General features: G+C 39.7%; 2 protein-coding genes across 2 annotated transcripts; both read right to left on the reverse strand.

Annotated features, from left to right (window-relative positions):
* Positions 1–371: 371 nt before the first annotated feature.
* On the reverse strand, positions 372–7979 carry cwc25 (CWC25 spliceosome associated protein homolog). Its single transcript, XM_080417771.1, has 9 exons — positions 7797–7979; positions 6418–6590; positions 5192–5428; positions 5025–5094; positions 4610–4761; positions 2839–2911; positions 2154–2362; positions 993–1166; positions 372–809 (listed from the first exon to the last, which is right to left on the reverse strand). The coding sequence occupies exons 1-9, from the start codon at positions 7812–7814 to the stop codon at positions 695–697; spliced, it is 1221 nt and encodes a 406-aa protein (XP_080273897.1). The 5' UTR covers positions 7815–7979; the 3' UTR covers positions 372–694.
* A 2046-nt stretch (positions 7980–10025) lies between these two features.
* sp6 (Sp6 transcription factor) lies at positions 10026–18107 on the reverse strand. Its single transcript, XM_080417849.1, has 2 exons — positions 17867–18107; positions 10026–13136 (listed from the first exon to the last, which is right to left on the reverse strand). Exon 2 carries the CDS (start codon positions 13010–13012, stop codon positions 12101–12103), a length of 912 nt encoding a protein of 303 aa, XP_080273975.1. The 5' UTR covers positions 13013–13136; positions 17867–18107; the 3' UTR covers positions 10026–12100.
* Between the last annotated feature and the right edge of the window lie 1495 nt (positions 18108–19602).

The following is a 19602-nucleotide window of genomic DNA, read 5'->3' on the forward strand; positions in this document are numbered from 1 at the left end:
CGATCTACAAGCTCACAACGCCTCACAATGCGAGGCGTTTTGGACATACAAGGTTTCCATCCGACAGCGACGATATTCAAGCTATAATCCTTCTTAGTAGATAATAAATCAAAACTAAAGGAGGGTATTCTACTGCATAATAAATTGCAAATATTCTAAATTAAAATAAGCACAAGACTATGCTGCTTCTGCCCCATCCTAGAAGGCAGACAGAGTAGACACTTAATCAGCACAAAGTAAACCTTGACCTCAGGGGATAAGAGAGAGTAAATGTCTACTATTATTTGACAATGAGTGTTTGAACTGTGCTAGATAGACCCCTGAGAAAATAATATTCAAAACAGAAAATCAGTGGAGTTAAGAGATTGAGATGATGTCCTCTGATCTTTTATTACATTTCAGAATCAAAAGAGTACAGTACACTTTATCATACTCGTACAAAAAAAAAATGTCTGAAATAAAAGAAGAAAAGATCTAAAATTTAGAAAATAACTCTGAACAAGGAAGCTGTGACCAGAGATTTGTTAAGATCTCTGCCTCTAGAATGACATATCCCTGCTTAAAATCAAGAATGATCCCTGCCAAGTCTTTGTTTCTATACAATAAAGTTAAAATGCAAAGAAGAGTGGATTGTGTAATCTCACTCCACCTTTATTTTCTGTTCATACACTATAATGTATAACAATTTCTGCCTTCATCTCCTCATGAAGTTCTTCTCCAGAGAAGCTGGGGTCCTCTGTATGGAGTGGATATTCCTCTTCACCCTGTCCTCCAAGGAAGAGCTGGAAGCACTCTCCAACTTCATGTTGCTGCAAGAACGAAAGATCAGATCAGCCAATAGTGAAACTAAGCACACATCAGGGAAGTGATCAAGACAAAGGCAGGTAAGTCGACCTTGTACAAGAAATGAATGTAAGTTGCGTGTCCAAAAAGTTGATATTTTAAACAGAATGCAAAAAACAAAAACAAATGATGTATAATTGAAAACTTACTGGATGAAGCCACTGCCAACATGACGATCATGTTTGACATCTCGTTCTCGCTCCTTCTCCTGTTCATCTTGTCTCTTGTATCTTCTTACATTATCTTCCCTCTCCTCGTCTCTATCCTTGGCAAAGCCCATCATCTGCTGCCTCTTGCGCTCCTGTTCCTCAGCGGATAGATGTCTACAATAGACAGAGGTTAAGGTTAAACATGATGCTATAGACTCAGTGTGGCTGCTAGGGTTGGCCAACCGATAACCGTTAACCGTTAAGAAATTGGCCGTCGGTTAACACTAACCGTTAAAAAAAAAAAAAAAAAAACACACGTAAGTTCCACTTTATTCTTCTTCTTCCTCGTCTTTGTATTGGTATTGTTAGTGTTGGAGCGCCTCAGTGCGGCTGCAGAGTTCATGTGCAACCTCTTCCAGAGAGAGATAGACACTAGAAACTCTGCTGGAGACACAAAACAAACTGTGTAGACTTGGCCCTTTGAAATAAAATGTATTTTGGCCATACACAATTTTTTTTTTCTTAATGGTTATCGATTAATTAACCGTTAAGGCCAAACGTTAACCGGTTAATAAAATGTCTGCATTTGGCCATCCCTAGTGGCTGCTCCAAATAATCCTAAAGTACAGGGGGTTAAACAATTGTGTCACTTGTGGCCAGTCTGGCCGCAGCAACTAGTAGTCCAAAATTAATCAGTGACTTAAGTTTCCAACAAGTTAGATCTTTATTATGAGTATATAATTGGTTAAGAATATTGATATAATAACCATACATGATACAATAATATCATAACATTTGATTTTCTATCAAATGCAATTTCTGCTGGTTTTGAGTACACTGGTGATGGCTTATAGATTAAATACATTAATTTTTGGTGATACTGTTTGTTTCTATATAATAACCATTATACCATGGGTATGAAGTCTAACGCTTTGTACAATTCTTATATCACTCTGCTGCTAAGAAAAACAAAACATTGAGCTACAGTGGATAAAGCAGTGCATGTCTCCAGGAAAGAACGCAGCAAAAAAAAAGGACAACGCGCAGACTGAAAAATCTCTGCTTTGCATCAGGCCAAACAAAGCTGTGATACACAGCTAAGGGCCAGCTGTATGCGAGTCATTGCTTAATTTTATTTATTGGAGAACTATGGGCTCTTACTGGGATCTATGGTTGTTCTGTCTGTGGTAACGCTCCTTCTGTGGACTTGGCGCTCTCTTTTGGACCTTCCTGTCGGATCTATGCAAGGAGTGGTCTTCTCTGCCATTCCTCTGTGGTGAGCGAGAACTGCTCCGCTCCTCCTGGCGCCCTGAGTGACTGGAAGGAGCCGAGGACTGATATTGAGGTCTTCCAGAATGGAACTGTGGAACCTGAAGAAACAGAAACCCCAACTTAAAACGATCTGCTTCTCTGGACAATATTCACATCACCATGACCAAGTCATGAACATTTGAATTCAATTCAGAACTTTCTCCAGGGACACATTTTGGCAAGACTTTTCAATTCAATCAGTGCTTTCAACTGCATTAAAATAAAGATATTGTAACTTTGACTAAAAGTAAAGGTCATATCAAGTTTACTGTGTTGGATTGCCTATCTCAAGCAAATGTCAAGTCACTGCAATTGATTTTCATACCGTACTTGAAACCAGTGGCTTCCTGGAAAGTAGGCAAAATGCATTTGAGAATCTTACCATAAACGATGGTAAACGATGATATACTTTGGAAAATTGCCAGCAGTAATGTACGGTATACATGGCCTGTAGTCAATGGGATAAACATGCAATAACGCTGGTATGGTCCTTTAAGACATCAGTACTCTTATCAGAGATGTGCTTCCTACTGACCAGTAGCCCATAAGCAGGATGGTGACGTGAATGAGGTTTTGTATCTGCTGAAGAATCCTCTTTTGAATGTGACCTGAAAGTAAATAATAAATCCAAATTTTAGATAATACAGCATGTTTACATGAAGCAAACACAACAGTGTGTCATTTCAATATGTGTTAGAAAAAAATAATAATATCAATTTAATCCATCCATTCAATTTAACACATCGGGTGCCAAACACGGTCTGAACCGTGTTTGCGCAGAGTAGCGGTCCGGTGCCGAACACGGTCCAGACCGTGAAATATGTGTTTTTGTTTTTTTCGTTTTTCTCCACACGGGCGAGGCTAGAGCAGCTCTGGGAGTACCCATTGTGATCCTGAGAAGGATCGGCCAGATAGATCACCGGAAACAAAAACATGGCTCCCATCCACTTCCTGTCTATTTCCTTCTTTAAAACACCTATATCTCCGAATCTGTTTCCGGTGGGGAAAACCGGTCATGCGCGATGCGCGATCCCCCCCCATTGTAACTCGCGAGTGAAATGTTATCGTTCCAGGCTGTAGCCAGGGTCATCGCGCTACATGAATGGATGCTTTTTTTTACATGGATTTGCTCCTCGTGGAGTTTAGAGCTTTAAACATGAAAGCGCAGTCAATGGGGAGAATGCTGGCACCCAACGTAAGTTGTTATGAAAAAATGCTGGCACCCAATGTGTTAATATAATGAAATATAATATAAATGAAATATAATAAAATCATCCATCCCAATCATTGCGAACGCGGAAGCACAAGTGCAGCTTACTATCAAACCGTGCTGGCTCTGTGTCTCTGTGTGAGCCTCTGTGTGCACTGCCTGTGTGCAGCCGAGCCCCCATGTGACTCACGCTCTCATTGGCTGCTGACAGATCTACTATGAAACCAACCCGATCGCCCCCCAAACACGGTGAAATACCACGGATTGACAAACGGCAATTCCGTGCATAGATGACTAGGAACTCCGCAACTCCGTGCATAGGAGAACCATATCCCCCCCCATTAACTTCAATACGAGGCGGAGGCAGTCACGTGACTTTCTCTCTACGCTCTCCCCATCACGGTGAAATAACACGGATTACAAGTCCGTAAATACACAACATAACAATTTAAAAAACACAAAATAGGGCTGCGTTCGCTTCCCGCGTTCGCGTGTCTTACTTGTGTTTGTATAATGTAAATTGGAAGGTTATTAGACAGTGTCTACTGATATGGTTATATGATACGCCGTAAGCATGACTTTAATCCTTTCATTTGATGGTTTCAACTTTACTTTCAAATAATATTTATCTAAATGGACAATTGGGGTGCCTGGTGGCTCAGCCACTTAGTGCACTGATCATATGCTCGCTGAGAGTAGCGGGAACCCGAGTTTTAATCCAACTCCCGCCATGTCTCGCAAGTCTGTCTCCCTACACTCTCCCGTCTTAAAAGAAAAATGGCCCAAAAATAAACCTAAACACAACACCAGGCATTTTTGGGGGGACGCACCTGTTGTTAACCACTTACAGCCCTTGCCTTGGCACTTACGTTACATAAAGAATTGCTAAAATAGCCAATCTACAAGCTCACAACACAGCTACAGCTTGTAGATCTGTTATTTTTGCTTAGACTTTTTTTTTTAAATATTTGCCTAGAATTAAAATGAAAATAGGGATGCCAGGCTGAAAGTGTGAAACTGAGCATGTAATACATGTACTGTATAAAATATGTTTTCAGTCAATAGTAATAATCTGGTGTCATGCTGCACAGTGCACCTGTGTTTTGTGTCCTCCTCTGTATCCGAGCTTGAACTGGTGCTCCTTCTCTTATGCTTCTTCTCCTTTCTCCTTTCCTTTTCCACCCTCTTCTCCTTCTTCTCCTTCTTTCTCTTCTTTTTCTTATCTTTCTTTTCAAGGTTGTGGCGAAGCTGAAAAAAAGAGCACATGGACACATGAGCCATAACGTATTATTGTTGCATTAAATGTATAGACAAATTATAAAAGAGATATTGGTTTAGCTTAGTAATATTTAGGTTAGATCTAAAGCTCACACTACAACACATTGACTTAAGGCTACTGAACGCTTCAACAGGGCCTCTGCAAACTATACTACAATTTGATATGGATACGACTTCTACAATGTAACTGTAATGGAATGTAAGAAAACACAAACTTTGCATTATTATCTCACCATTTCTTTGATCTTCTTCATCTTCACTGGGTTGGTGAGGACTTCTCTCTTTTTTTCTTCCTCTCGTTTCCTTTAAACAACATTACAGGTCATTTCAATCACTTAGGTACAGTAAAAAAAAAAGAAGTTTAGCAATACCAATGATTAATACCAAAGAGGGTGCTAACCTGATTTCAAACAGAGGGTCTTCCCTAATCTTAGCAGCCAGGTCAAGGTTAGAGGCAGGAGTAGAGGGGTTGAAGATGGACCCAGGCAGGAGGCCGGTTTGGGTGGAAGGACCACTCTCAGTTTCCTCAAATTGGTCAGTGATCTGCTTGTCAATGGGACGCCCCAGCAGATATTCATCCCGGGACACCTGACCACCTGGGCCCTGGTACATCCAGTCCAAGCGGTCATCTTTCTTCCTATATCACCCAATAAAAGCCACACATTAGAACCTAACCATCGCACTTCTGAAATAAACTTGATTTGCCTTAATGGTCTGCCAGCAAAAAAAATAAAAATAACATTGTGAGAAATAGGCTTGTGATCCTTTAGGATTTCAACGATTCCGGTTCCTTAATGATTCCTATAGGGCAGGGATGGGCAACTGGCGGCCCGCACCGTCACTCAATGCGGCCCCAGGCCAAAATCCCCCCCCCCCCCCCCCCCCCAAAAAAAATGAAATCTAAGAAAAACTAAGTAATCTAAACATATCCGAAATGGTGAACTATTGCCTTCAGCTGTTCCAAACATGCAACTTTCCATGAACCATTTTAATTACAACAGTCCACCAGTAGAGTGCGCTCTCGTTTATTTTAATGGAAGCCTTATTAATTATAATTCTAGTGTTCATTTTTATATATTTTTAAGCCAAGGTTACAGCAATACTCTGAAAGGCATACTCAGGGATGTGAAGTTTTGTTTAGCAGTACAGCTGTAGTAAGTTGATAGAAGCATTACTAAATGCTAAATAAAAACAAAGTTACAACGAATAATAATAGTTAATATCCCTTATTGATCACATATGTGACTATTATGGGCTTTTTGAGTAATGGGGTACTATTGGCGAGAGTGCCGATAAACAATGCGGCCCCCCAGAGTGAGTGTGGAAATTTAGTGGCCCTCACCATCTACAAAGTTGCCCACCCCTGATATAGGGGTTCCAAATGGCCGCTTACAGGTCTGTAACCCTGAGAGTGTACAAATGGAACCAAATGGACCCGCATTTGTACACTCTCAGAGTTATGATGGTCCTTGAAATGATAAAGATTGAGAACCACCGGTATTGTCATTGTATAGCAGACGTGAAGTCCACATAACCAGCTCTGACAGTGTGATAAGACCCGGTTCCAACAAAGTTGGATCCGGTTCCTGCCGTTCCGGATCCCAACCCTAGAGGGAAACAACTAACTTGAGAGCGCCAGAATCCTGAGCAAATTTGGTTATTTCTTCTCGCGCTCGTTCTTCTTTGAGCTCCTTCTGCAGCTCCTCAATCTTCTTCACTTCTGCCTCGTGTTTCTGTTCAGCCTTCCACACCCGCTCGATGTTTTTCATAGTCTGGGGGTGCCAGCTCTTCTTCAGGTTCTAGTGGACAATAAAATAATAATAATTCATAGTCTGGGGGTGCCAGCTCTTCTTCAAGTTCTAGTAGACAATAACATAATAGTCATTCACTTACCATGTGATGATGTGATTTTTAGAAAACACTTCATCCAAAAAAAAAAAGTAGTCATGATAAACTAACAGTTTAGACTACATTTCAGACTGTATGCCTGTGTACATATTTATTTGGGTTAATTTGATGATAGTTTAAAATTCATAATTCATCAAATCTTTATTCCTCTAGTGGCTGTATTCACACATGGTAGTAAAAGCCAACTATGACTGAGAGAATCAAACCAAAACAAATAAATTGTGAAATAGAATGTAAATTGATTTACATTCAATTTAGTGTAAATCAGAATCAGTGATTGGGTTAAATAATTAGTGATTTACCCCATTGGGGTAAAGGACCCCAAATGGAAACAAGCCATAGGCTTTCTTGGGTTTTAAATCCTCTTAGCTGACCTTGTATTGACATGTACTTTCCTGTGCTTTTTTCTGCAAACTGCTAATAAAGTATTCAATCAATCAATCAACGTTAAGACAAGCAAGCACACATTAGCTTTTGTTGCTATGGTAGCCAGTGGTGGAAAGTAACTAAGTACATTTACTCAAGTACTGTACTTAAGTACAATTTTGAGGTTGTTTTTTTTACTTTACTTGAGTATTTCCAATTTTCAGTACTTTTACTTATACTCCACAACATCTCAGAGGCAAATATTATACTTTTAGTCCACTACAATTATTTGAAAACTTGAGTTACTAGTTACTTTGTATTTTTTTATCATTATTACAAAACATACTTTAATCACTTCAGCCCTATGTACATTTGGGCCACTTGAAAATAGCAGATCTACAAGCTCACAATGTTGTAGATCTGCTATTTTCGAAAGATTTGTATACATTTGAAAACATGTGAAATGGGACATTCTGCATAATGAGTAGCCTACTTTCAACTTTTGGTACATTAAGTACATGTTTGATACCAATACTTTTGTACTTTTACTCAAGTACATATTGTGTTCAAGGACTTTTACTTGTAACAGTCCCGAGTATTTCTACAATGCGGTATTCATACTTTTACTACTTAATCCTCTTCGTTCCCTGTGGAACATAAGGCCGATTGATACTTTTACTTAAGTACAAAATGGAGTACTTTTCCCACCAGCGATGGTAGCTCATACTTACGAGGTCACCGCCTCCCATGTTGGCGATTTGATGTTCGATCCGTCCAACAGAAACTAGATATAAACTGCTCTTCTACAGGCTCGTCGTTAAACCCGTAACAATGTCACGGTAATTAATAGTGTAAATGTAGTTAGAGAGAATCTACATTAACGAGCGAAACGAACTACGACCGTCTGTGGTTGTTTACTTCCTGTAGAGTGGATTCACTTCCCGGAAGGGGAGGGTCTTCTTCTTGTTGCTAGGAGACGTGTGGGTTCTGAAAGTGGGGTCCGGGGACCGCCAAGGGTCCTTGAGGCGGTTCCAGGAGGTCCCCAGCAAAATGTGTTAATACTGTTGTAGTCAGTGTAGGCCTATGCATCAACATCAGACGCTTTGTGAGTTTGTAGATCGGCTTTAAAAAAATATATATATTTTAGCTAAACATTTTGTCTTGTGGGTCGTTGACACAAAATATTATATGCTACAATAATTTCATATAATATCACAATTTATGAAATAGGGATCATGTGCTTAATTCATAATGTATTTTTGGGGTCCTGGGGAGACAAATGTATCTTTTGGGTCCTGAGTTGAAAAGTTTGGGAACCACTGATTAACTAGTTATGTAATCTATTTACAATAGCTATTTGGCAACATTAGTTTCAAATTGGTGCATACACTCAAAGTTGTAACGATGGTGATTAATTAATATAGCTGGATAATGATGATGATGATGTTGATGATTTCTTGTATGTTATTGTATGTCTTTAAATGTCATGATGAATTGAATACATAGGACCACAACCGAAACAAGCACTTAGGACTTTTTATGTTATCCTTTTAGCATAATTGTATAATTGTACTGCTATTTCTCTTGAAAAAAATACACCTGTTAATAAAGTAATCAATCAATCAATCAATAAAACATTATTATAATAATAATTAATAATGATGATAATAGGCTAATAATAATAATTCTCCTGAGGTATGCCTACCTCATTTGCCTGTTCTGACGATTTTGAAGTAAAATGATCTAATTTGCAGTGAGATTTAGTCACTGTCATAGCAGCCTCCTTTAGTAATTTTCCTACTCAGGCGTCAAACCTGCAGAAGCCCTGTAGATGGTGGCATAGTCATTCTGGAAGATATCACTCCCAGTAATAACACAGAAATGTTCACCCTTCAATTAAAGGGATCTCATAACTTATTGGCAATTTATAGGCCTTCCAAGAGCATGGGCGGACCTAAACCAGTGGTTCTCGAATGTTTTCATGTCAAGGATGCCCAAATTAATATGTATTTGGCTGTGGGCCCCTATCTGAAAATATGTGTGCCAGGGACCCCCATATTAGATTTGTGTTGTTAAAATGTTCTCCTTTTTTTCAAGATTTTTTTAAATGGCAGATAATAACCTCAGATAATCTCAACTCAACGTGTTCTGAGCTTGTAGATCGGCTATTTTCAAATACCCTAATACAGTAGGTTTAAAGTGATTAAACTGATTTTGATGCTTTATATCAACTCATTTGGCTGGGGACCCCCTGGAAACCCCTCAAGGACCCCTGGGGATCCCCAAAACCCACTTTGAGAACCACTGACCTATCATATACCGTAATACAGTATTGGGCAGCCTCCATGGGGTAGTCTACATGAGGTACTAGCCAGTTGGATCCAATTGTGAACAAGGATTTTTTTACAAACATGTCTAAACAATGCTACACACATAGGCTACCCCAAAACAATTATGTAACAACTTTTTTCTTCTTCACTGAAGCCTCTTGTGACAAGGAGAGGGGGTGTACTATATACTGCCAATCAGTGGTGTAAAGTAACTAAGTACATTTACTCAAGCACTGTACTTAAGTAGAATTTTGAGGTATTTTTACTTTACTGGAGTGCTTCCAATTTTCAATAATTTTACTTCTACTCCACTACATCTCAAAGGCAAATATTGTACTTTTACTCCACTATAAATATTTGTAGAAACTTTGTAGATTTGCTATTTTCAAAGGATTTTTATAAATTTGAAAACTGGGGGCTTTCTGCATAATGAGTACTTTTACTTTTGGTACTTTAAGTATATTTTGATGCCAATACTTATGCACTTTTACTGAAGTACATTTTTAATACTGTGAATACTTCTTCCATCACTGCTGCCAATGTTTGTGTTTGACTTGTAAACTGAAAATCTAAGTGTTAAGATGTTGGTGTTGATGATTATATAAATAAAGATTTGAAACATAGTCACAGAATGTTGCTGTTTATTTCACAAAGAACATTTAGATTAAATGCAAGCAACTAAATAGTGGTATTTAAATTATATAATGTTCAAAAAATATTTTATTATAGTCTCTACAGCTAAAACATTATACTACGACAATTGTGGAAAAACTGTTTTCAATCTAGTCCAATTGACCAACAAAAGAGAACCGTTTTATGTCTATTTATAATAATTATGTCAAGACATTATTATAGTCAATAGACAATAATTGACTAATACATAAGAATTCTCTCATTGCTTAAATTCTATACATAAATACACAAATGATGAGCCTCAAAAAACGTAAATTCCCCAATTTATCTGATAGAAATCTCAACCTAACATCTGTGATGATCTAACGTACATCCTAATAGTGTTGTATTGTTTACTACAGAAGTAACTGTACATACCCATTTGCTTATTGGTGAATATGTTTATCTATCCATATAGCAAGCAAACCACATGAATGCAGTTAGGTGGTGCATCATGCATTAATTGGAATCAGGTTGTGCTCACATGAATCTTTGACCCATAAAGTGGTGCATGGGAGTATATATATTATACTCTGTCGTACCACAAAGTATAAATCAACTTCACAAAGCTTAGGGTTTTAAGACTCCCTGGGTATATACATGCTTAAAAATGTATGCATTGTTGGTACTGCAAGGCACTTTGGAAAAATGCATCCACCAAATGGCATATATTATATGATGTCATATGTTTTCTTTTATTTAGACTGCAAACATAAATGCACATTTATTTTGCTTACATGTTGATTCTCCACAAAAGGAGGCAACTGTGCTTCAACATAGTATTTTGTTGAGGTGATGAATATCATTTCACGGTGTGTAGAACATCGAAGAGCACAAACAGCTTTTCATAAAAGTTGCTGAGAGATGAGGCCCTTCAAGTCCTTTGATGAGGATTTTAACTTTCATTTGATCTGACAGGCAAACGGATATAAACATATCCAGTAGATGGAATTTAGGTAGCGGTCCCTATATTATCACACCATGAACATCTTCTTGTAGAACCATGACAATCTGGGAACCCGTTCGGGGATAAAAAGAAAAGAAAAGGGGGCACCACCTCCTTTTTGTCATGGTCCACTTTCTCCTGGGTGCTTCTGTGTTTATTCCTACTAACAATAACACTACAGCAGTGGTGCTGATCTTGAGAGATTAGAGCCATGATAATGCAGTCAGAATTAATATTGTTTCAGTCATGATTGCATAAATACACATTATATTTTAGTTAAAAAGCGGAGTCTTAGTCCAACATATATTCATATATGTGCATTGACAGCACACTGCAATAGCAAACCAGGTTCACTTCACCATTTTGCAGCAATGTACTAACGCCAATTTGTGTGCTATTTTGTGCCAATGACACAAATTGACTGATTTCTTTGAATTAGAATCTTGAGTTTCCAGTGTCTTGTGTGTACAGTAGGCTACTCATAAAGACAAGAGATGTTAAAACAGAGAACACATAGAGAAATTGCCCCTGTCTTATTTCTCCATTCATGCTGTCTTTTGAAAAACAAATCACTGACAAGGAAATGGCTGTTTGAGATAGAATTCTCTCCAAAATATCAAGTAACAGATTTTGTTACTTGGCTACATTGTAAACATGATAACAAGCCACCTTCAGTTTAAGTCTTTCCAAATGTCTTTGGTTAGTCTTCACTAGCAGCAAGCGTTTAGCTCGGGCTTGATTGCTCCACTTTCCAATCGGACATGAACACTGAAGGCCTTTGTCTTCAGATGTGTGTGTAGTTCTGAACAATATATTTGATAGCATTCTTTCATCTGTGCTACTACATTTAGAGAATTGCAGAGTCCTTACTTAAGACCTAATCTGTATTCTGTCTAAGCTTATTGCTCTATGTGCTGTCACAGATGCACAGGAAAATAGAAAGAAGCTGTCTGTTCAGTCCAGAATTTATTAAGTAATATTCAAACTTTGTTCTATGGCCTATCTTAAAACTATGACACCCCTACAACTAATAGAGAAGGCTCATAGTCAACTGCTAGCTGAAAAGTCTCTTCTTAAAGTAATGCAATTAAGTGGACTGCCCTGATACACTCGAGACTGAAGGGTCAGTCTCGCATTTCAGCTTAAGCGGTGGCTCTGTGGCATCCGTTGGAGATACATGGGAGGCTGGATGAGGAGGCGTGGGTGTATCGAAGCCCTTATCCATCCTTCCCTCACCATTCACTCTTTCTTCCCCGTGTCCTGGTGGGGATTCGTGTGTGCGCATGTGCTTGGCCAGGTGGTCATTGCGCATGAATACACGGGGACATAGAGCACAACTGAACTTTTTGGCACCGGTGTGTGTCTGTAGGTGGCGCTGCAGCTCATCAGAGCGAGTGAATCGCTTCCCACAGAAGAGCCAGTTGCAGACAAACGGCCGATCTCCACTGTGCCAGCGCAGATGAGCCTTCAAGTGGGAGGTCTTGGCATAGGCTTTGCCACATCCAGGAATATGGCAGTTATGCATGTGCTTCCTCCTACTGTCGTCAGTGCTCTGACCTAGCTGCTCAGCGTGAACGCAGTTAGGGCAGCGGCACACAGCCTGGCCGGATCCCCTGGAGGAGGAACGACGTTGAGGTTTTGGTCGAGCGGAGGCGGCACTTTCCTGAGGTTCTTCCAGGGTATATGACTCTTGCTGTAGCATTTCAGGACCCATTGGCTCCATCTTGAAGCCATCTTGTGGGAAGAGGTGAGAAGAGTGTGAACCCGGGGCCAGTTGAGCTGGGGGGAGGTTACATAGCTGGCTCTCAGAGCCATAAGGTCCTAAGGAAGGCTGCAGTCCCATGGAGCTGCCTGAGGGTAACCCAACACCCTGCCCTGATTGGAGGTCCATCCAGCTCCCTGGCCCAGTGTGGAGGTCCCACCAGGAAGGGATGTTCATGTCTTCTGAACTGCCACCACCTGGTGCTGTTCGTAACCAGGGCTCATATGGATGGGCCATGAGGGTAGCTGTTGCAGGTGTGAGATTGATGATGATGATATTGAGGACTGCAGATTGAAAACGTTGGCTGTGGTTTACACGGTTAAGTTGAGAAGATGGTCTAATAGTTGCACAGGGAAAATATCTGAAAAGAAGTAGAAAACAAAGAATAGACAAATTGTTATTTCTTCTACCAGATCCACCATTCAGCTGCCTTTCTGACCTGCTTGCAGTTTAAGAAACACAGCAAGATCTTTCAACCACATGCAACAGTTTTGAAGATTAGAGAGCTTGAGGTCACACCCGCCCAACCCCCCACCACCATCAACCTGGCTGAAGAACTGATAATGTAAACCTACACAAGTCTAAAATGTTCAAACATCAGAGCCCAAATCCGCTACATTTAAATAACCACCCCGAACACACCTCCCTCATTTCCATGGATACCGCAGTTCTCACGGTGCGTGGCCGTGGAGACAGGGGAGTGTGTGTGTGGGGGGGGTAGACGTGTCCAGGCAGAAACCTGCCACATGCATCCGCTGCCAGGTACTTCCCATGGAGGACAGTCAAAGAGAAGTGCAAAGAAAACAACATTGTCAGTCTTCTGCAGAGGTAGAGGCGGAGTGCGATAAATACTAGAGAGTTGGGGGAGGGAGACGAGCGAAGGGGGAGTGTTGACAGACGAACGGTTTGGTAAAGGAAGGGTATCCAGGGAGGTATGGCTGCAGGCCAAAGTCTATTTGTACGTCTCTGAGGTTTGTGGAGATGAAGCCTGGCAGACAGTGGAACCTGTTTTTTTATGAATCACACATGATTTACAACAACACCCCTCTGGGCAAGCTACAAAAAAAGAGCCTCATAAAATGCCCCGCCTCTTACACACTGGCGGCAGAAAGCATCAACAGTTGCAGACTGACGGCATTCAGGAGCCTGAGAACAGAAGTCCAACAATAACAAGAGAACAATTACTATATCTATGTAATTATGGGCACACGCTCCAAAACAGCATCCTTTCCATGATACGCTGTTAACTGTAACACAATGGCCCTGAACGATATCTGTCAGGTACACATCCTGCACAAGGGCCTGGCTTGGAATTTCCAATGGCATTCAAGATGTGGAGAGAAATTTACGACACGAAGCCCAACCTACAGGAGACTTGTGCTTGGCTCAAAATATTTCCTGGCCCTAAACAATCTGTTGACTTTTAAACACCCCCCCACCCCCCTCATCCTATCCCATCCTCATAAAAATCTGCAATTATCTTTACTGCAGGAAACGGTTTACTATCCTGAATCTTCAGACGTTTGTATCTTCTTTTCAGATCATATCTGAGGGAACTGTGTATGGTCACCCAGGCCCGAGAGATCAAGCTTTAATGGTGGACATACACCACCTTGCCTCTTATCTAGAACCAGGCCAGCAAAGCCAGGATGAGCTCAGCCCCTAACTGCTTCAACGTGAATGTACAGGCAAAGACGTGGTGTCACCGAGTTTGACGTTCAATGATCCCCTCTGCAGATCCCAATTTGTTGAGTCAGTACATAAGGTCAGCAGAATTGTGGGTAATGCATCACACTCGCCTTTCAAGGGTTTACTTAAACCCACTCCATGAGTACTTGAGTAGCCTTCTAGTCATAATGAAATCGTAAAGCAATTAGTTTGGAATTCCTTAATGAAAGGTCTGGTGTTAAAGGTCAAGCTGATTTATTTCATGTCGCCCTGGAGTCAGAGCTACAGCTCTGTAATTTTTTGGGAATGTAAGTTAGACGCACAGTGGATCTGTCCCTCTCTTTTGCTCCCCTGCACTCTCTGACATAGCCATAAACACACAAAGAGAACGACATCCTCCTCCATTCACAAATAGTGCTGGTAGCCAGAGTTCCTTGGGGAAACAGCTGGCGTGTGGGCCCCAGGGGACGGCAGACAGAGTGGAGGAGGATGGTACAGGGCGACGACAGCGCTCTGGTCATAAAACTTGCTCAACCAAGACCCAGCACAGTCCCTGGTTTACAAGTCTGCCATCAGGAAGAGACATGTTGGGGAAGGGGGAGACTGTTCCCCTATAGATGATTGTTTGACTCTATGTGAAGTAGATAACTGCCTAAGTGCTAAGTGATGAACAGGAGAGGTACAGTTTACAAGCACAGTGTACCTGTCCAAACAAAACATATCCTGTTGTTGCTACTAAACAAGTATAAATAGCTTTATTCAGTCTACCTTATATTGCAGGAACATAGGAAAACCTCAGCAGCTTAACATACATTTTGATTTGCATTTGTTTCCAGAATATGTGTTCTGAAAATATGTTCAATATACTAAACAATATACAGTACAAAATACAATTACTATATTAACAATGTCTATATGTTTGGATGTTCCAAACAGTATTTACACATAAATGCAACATGTTACTCATGTTTTTTTTCCATTAAAAATCCTTGTTTGCATTCAATTCTTTTGGCCTGAGTTTGCAGCTAGCTACTACCACAAACGTTTGTGGATCATGCTGTCTTTGATCCCTCTACATTTGTTTTTTATCTCCTTAGGGTACAGAATGGATGGATGGATCAGGAAAATTCAGATAGCTTAATGTAATTTGTCGGTGACAGTCAAAGCCCACCTGATACTCAAAACAGGCTACAACAAACACTAAACAGGATGGATTTAACATCAGGACAATTCAGATAGCTTAATGTAATTTGCCGGTCACAGTCAAAGCCCACCTGATACTCAAAACAGGCTATAACAAAAACTAAAAACTGTTTTTAAATGTAAGATCCTCAGCGTTAAAAGGACATGTATGGGTACCATTTGTGTCCTTTTAATGCTCTTAGAGTTATGTATATTTTACCCAAACTTGGACCGCATATTCCTTACACGGTAGAATGAGGCATTGATGCTCTATCTATATTGAGTCTCTGAAACAATTACTGTAATCTGCAGCATCTTAGAATTTGGAAAATGCTGTGGCCAAATGTGACTGAAGTATGTCATAAATAGCTCAAATATATAGAGCTTAAGATGCATTGCTTTTATAATTAGATACCTTTCATGCAGTGATTGCAGTTATAGTTTAAATATAGCTGATAGTTGCATTAGATGTTTAACAGTATCACTGTTGCTGTGAAATTGATGTTTATTAGTGCATAACAAATATTCTCTGGTATAACCAACTGCAATTTACAGCATAGTTCCTCAGTAGCTTTTAGGTTCATTTTCTTCTCCTTACTTATGTCAGAGGAGAGAGACACATAAATCTCACCTTGAAGTATGAGACAGAGACGATTTGGAGAACCACAGCCACTAACCACTTACACCTTGTGATTTTTAGTTTTTGTCTATGTCAACTTTTTCTGACTGCATATTCAAGGTCCATGCACAAATCCTAAGCTGACCATGTTTTTTCTCTCTCAAATGTAATACTCCTAGCTCCCCCCAACAGCTACACAGTGTTTACATTAATATTGCCTGTATTTTAAATATTATTACTACATACAAAGTGTTTATTTAGTTATTTTTCTTTTCTTTCTTTCTTTTTCTTTCTGCTCTTTTGGTGCACCAAGATGCGCCTTTGTCACATGGTGCAACATAGAACCGTTAGAGGTGCCTACACTGATCTGATGCAGTATAATATAATATTATAAAGAACCATACAGGGGCTGGACTGGACAGGTTCTTATATGACAGCGGTGCTATATAGCACCTCAATCACCCCAAGGAAGAACCGCTGAACCAATATTATTTTATTTGTACAATTAGGCACTAAGGTAAATTATTGATGACATAAACATAACCCCCATGAATCATGATAATGGCAAAAAAAACTAGTATGTTAAACAAGGATAATATTAAAATAGTATTATGGCATCAGACTTTGAAATTTGACAGCAGAGCAGATTTGTTGCCATTATCATGATAAATATTAGGCTAGTGCAATTAATTTCTCCATGTAGCAGCCAAATGGTAATAATACCTTGTTAATGTAGCCTACTTAAAATCGAATAAGCCTAAAAATAATATAATAGGGAGTAGACAACTTAGCTTCAAAATGACCTTCCTGACCCAGTAGAGACCATATTGATCTTGCATGACTTCAGTAACAAACCTTTGAGTCTACTCCCATCTACACATTGCATGACAGAAGCCAAACATGCTTTATTCATGTGATCATCAGCCAAATGTGATGACATTATTAAGGATATCAATGTAAATACGTAAATACAATATACGAAAAGCAAAATATTTAAATGAACTGATAACGGGCTAAATAAAATCAACAAACTTCTGTCAGCCAAGTTGTAACTCTGCTTTTCACTTGGTGCTATAAATCAGGCTATTAACCTGTCCAGTGACAACCATAGGGTCTCCTCTTCCGTCGCTCCTGTGGTTTTTAATTCTGTTTTCTAGGCCAGTGGTTCTCATCCAGTGGTCCGGGGACCACCAGTGGTCCCTTGGGGAGGTTGCAGGTGGTCCCCAGCTAAATGATGGAAGAGTTGGTAACCAAATGGACCCTTAATAGATCTTTAACTCTTGAGAGCGTAATATGAAAGGGTCCATCCGGTTTCATGTTACGCTCTCAGGAGTTAAATTATTGTTAAACATCTGCATTAGAAGAATTGTTATTTTGACAAAATCTTATCCAACGATAACAAAATATTCTTAAGTCTTGGGTCTGAGAGGCTAAATCTCATCAAACGGTGGTCCGCGGCTCAAATTATGCCGAATAAATAATGGACTTTGATACGAAAAAGGTTGAAAACCACTGATCTAATAGGCTATTTGTCAGCTGTGTACAACACGACAACCTAATCAATATGGCCTATCAATCATAGAACATTATTATAGGCTATATACATTCAATGTGACTGTTACCTGTTCTCCTGGCTGCTAGTCCAACTGCGCGCTATTATCTTTTAAGGAATAAACGTAACGTTAACTCGCTTGGAGAAAAAAAATAGTGTTCAGTTCTACTGCTTATTATTCCCGTCATTAAAAGATAATTTAAAAAAATAAAATCCTATGACTGTCATGAAATAAAATCCTCATTTCATGTCGCTCGCTCCATCTCTCCAACGGTCCAGTCCAGGTAAAGCGATAAGGTTTTCCTGCACAGGTAAAGTCAACAGTGACAGAGTTTATGATAGGCTATGTATGTATCCTGACTTCCTCAGAGCTCCACCCTCATAGTGTCAGTCTGATCTGCCCTCTGAGGAGGAGGTGAGGAGCTCACACAGCAATCAATCAGTGGGGGGAAAAGTACTCAAATGTTTTTACTTAAGTAAAAGTATCAATACTGCAATGTCATGTATTGTATCAAATGGCCGAAATGTATATTGGGCTGAAGTGGTTAATGTATATTTTCTAATAATAATTCAAATCAACTAGTTAATTAACTAGTAACTAAAGTTTTCAAATAATTGTAGTGGAGTAAAAGTACAATATTTGCCTCTGACATGTAGTGGAGTAGAAGTAAAAGTATTGAAAATTGGAAATACTCCAGTAAAGTAAAAAAAATCCTCAAAAAATGTACTGAAGTACAGTAGCCTACTTGAGTAAAGGTAGCCTACTTAGTTACTTTACACCACAGCAATGGGGGAATGAATGATCCAAACAGCATTTCTTTAAACCATTTCCGAAGATGGACATTGGGCTCACATCAACTGGTTTATGGGATATACTAATAAACATAATAATAATGATAATAAATAATAATAATACATATAATTATCATCATCATCAATTATCATCAGCATCATCATCATCATCATCGTCATCATCACCATATCCTAATAAAATAACAATAATTATAAATTGGTCTACTGTAAACAGTAGAATATGGGCACACGTTGAAAGTTGAACAAATTCCTAAACTTTACTTTGTTCTGTGTATGTCTGCAAATTGCATGAGAGAGAAGCCTTACTTTAACACAGGTGAGCCAGTGCTGGTTTTGGTTGCATACTTGTGGTGCAGGATAGTGTATGTGTAGCAGTATAGTGGCTCGGAGCCTCTGTCTGATGACCAAAAGCCCTAACATCTCTCCCAGCCAAGGGGGAATTCTCCTTTAGGCTAGTGGTTAAGATGTTGGCTTGTCTATAGAAACAGTCCGCACTCACAAGGTGATTTGATTATTTACCGCAGCAGCAGTTTGTGTGAAAAATCACCTTGTGTCTGTTTCTATAGACTGTTCACTGAGAGTCTGCACCCGTCTATCCTTCTATGAAACTATTGACAGTAGAGCACGCTCAGCTTGGGACTTCTGTCCCCTAGTATTTGGATCCGATAAGATGTTGGCTTTCCAAGGGTTCGATTCCCGGCGTGACACATGCACATTCTAAATGTTGATGCTTTATTCTGGGACAGGTAGCGGTCAAAGGTTAGTGAAACAGAGTTGAGAATACTTGAAATCCTTCAACTGCCATAGCCCCATCACAGCATGTTTGCCCTGTAGGTTTGCCCTATAGGCCAAATAATGAGTAGCCTACAGTACATTAAACTATACTATATCACAATTTACAGAAAGAAACTTACATTTACGTGTCCTTCAAAGTTTTTTCAACTTCCACCCCTGTGCCTTGTGTATTAGTGCTCACGGCCCGTGCCAGTGTGG

This window comes from Gymnoscopelus braueri (genome assembly GCF_963280865.1).
Source record: "Gymnoscopelus braueri genome assembly, chromosome: 2".
Taxonomy (NCBI): Eukaryota; Metazoa; Chordata; class Actinopteri; order Myctophiformes; family Myctophidae; genus Gymnoscopelus; species Gymnoscopelus braueri.

Excerpts from the sequence above, each read along its gene's own strand:
- cwc25 (XM_080417771.1), bottom strand. Across the intron at positions 5,429-6,417 it reads CAGGATTCTGGCGCTCTCAA|GAAGAAAGATGACCGCTTGG; the intron begins GTTAGTTGTTTC and ends TGGGTGATATAG. Across the intron at positions 2,912-4,609 it reads GAGGAGGACACAAAACACAG|GTCACATTCAAAAGAGGATT; the intron begins GTGCACTGTGCA and ends ATTTACTTTCAG.
- sp6 (XM_080417849.1), bottom strand. The coding sequence starts at position 13,012 with ATGGCCCATCCATATGAGCCCTGGTTACGAACAGCACCAGGTGGTGGC.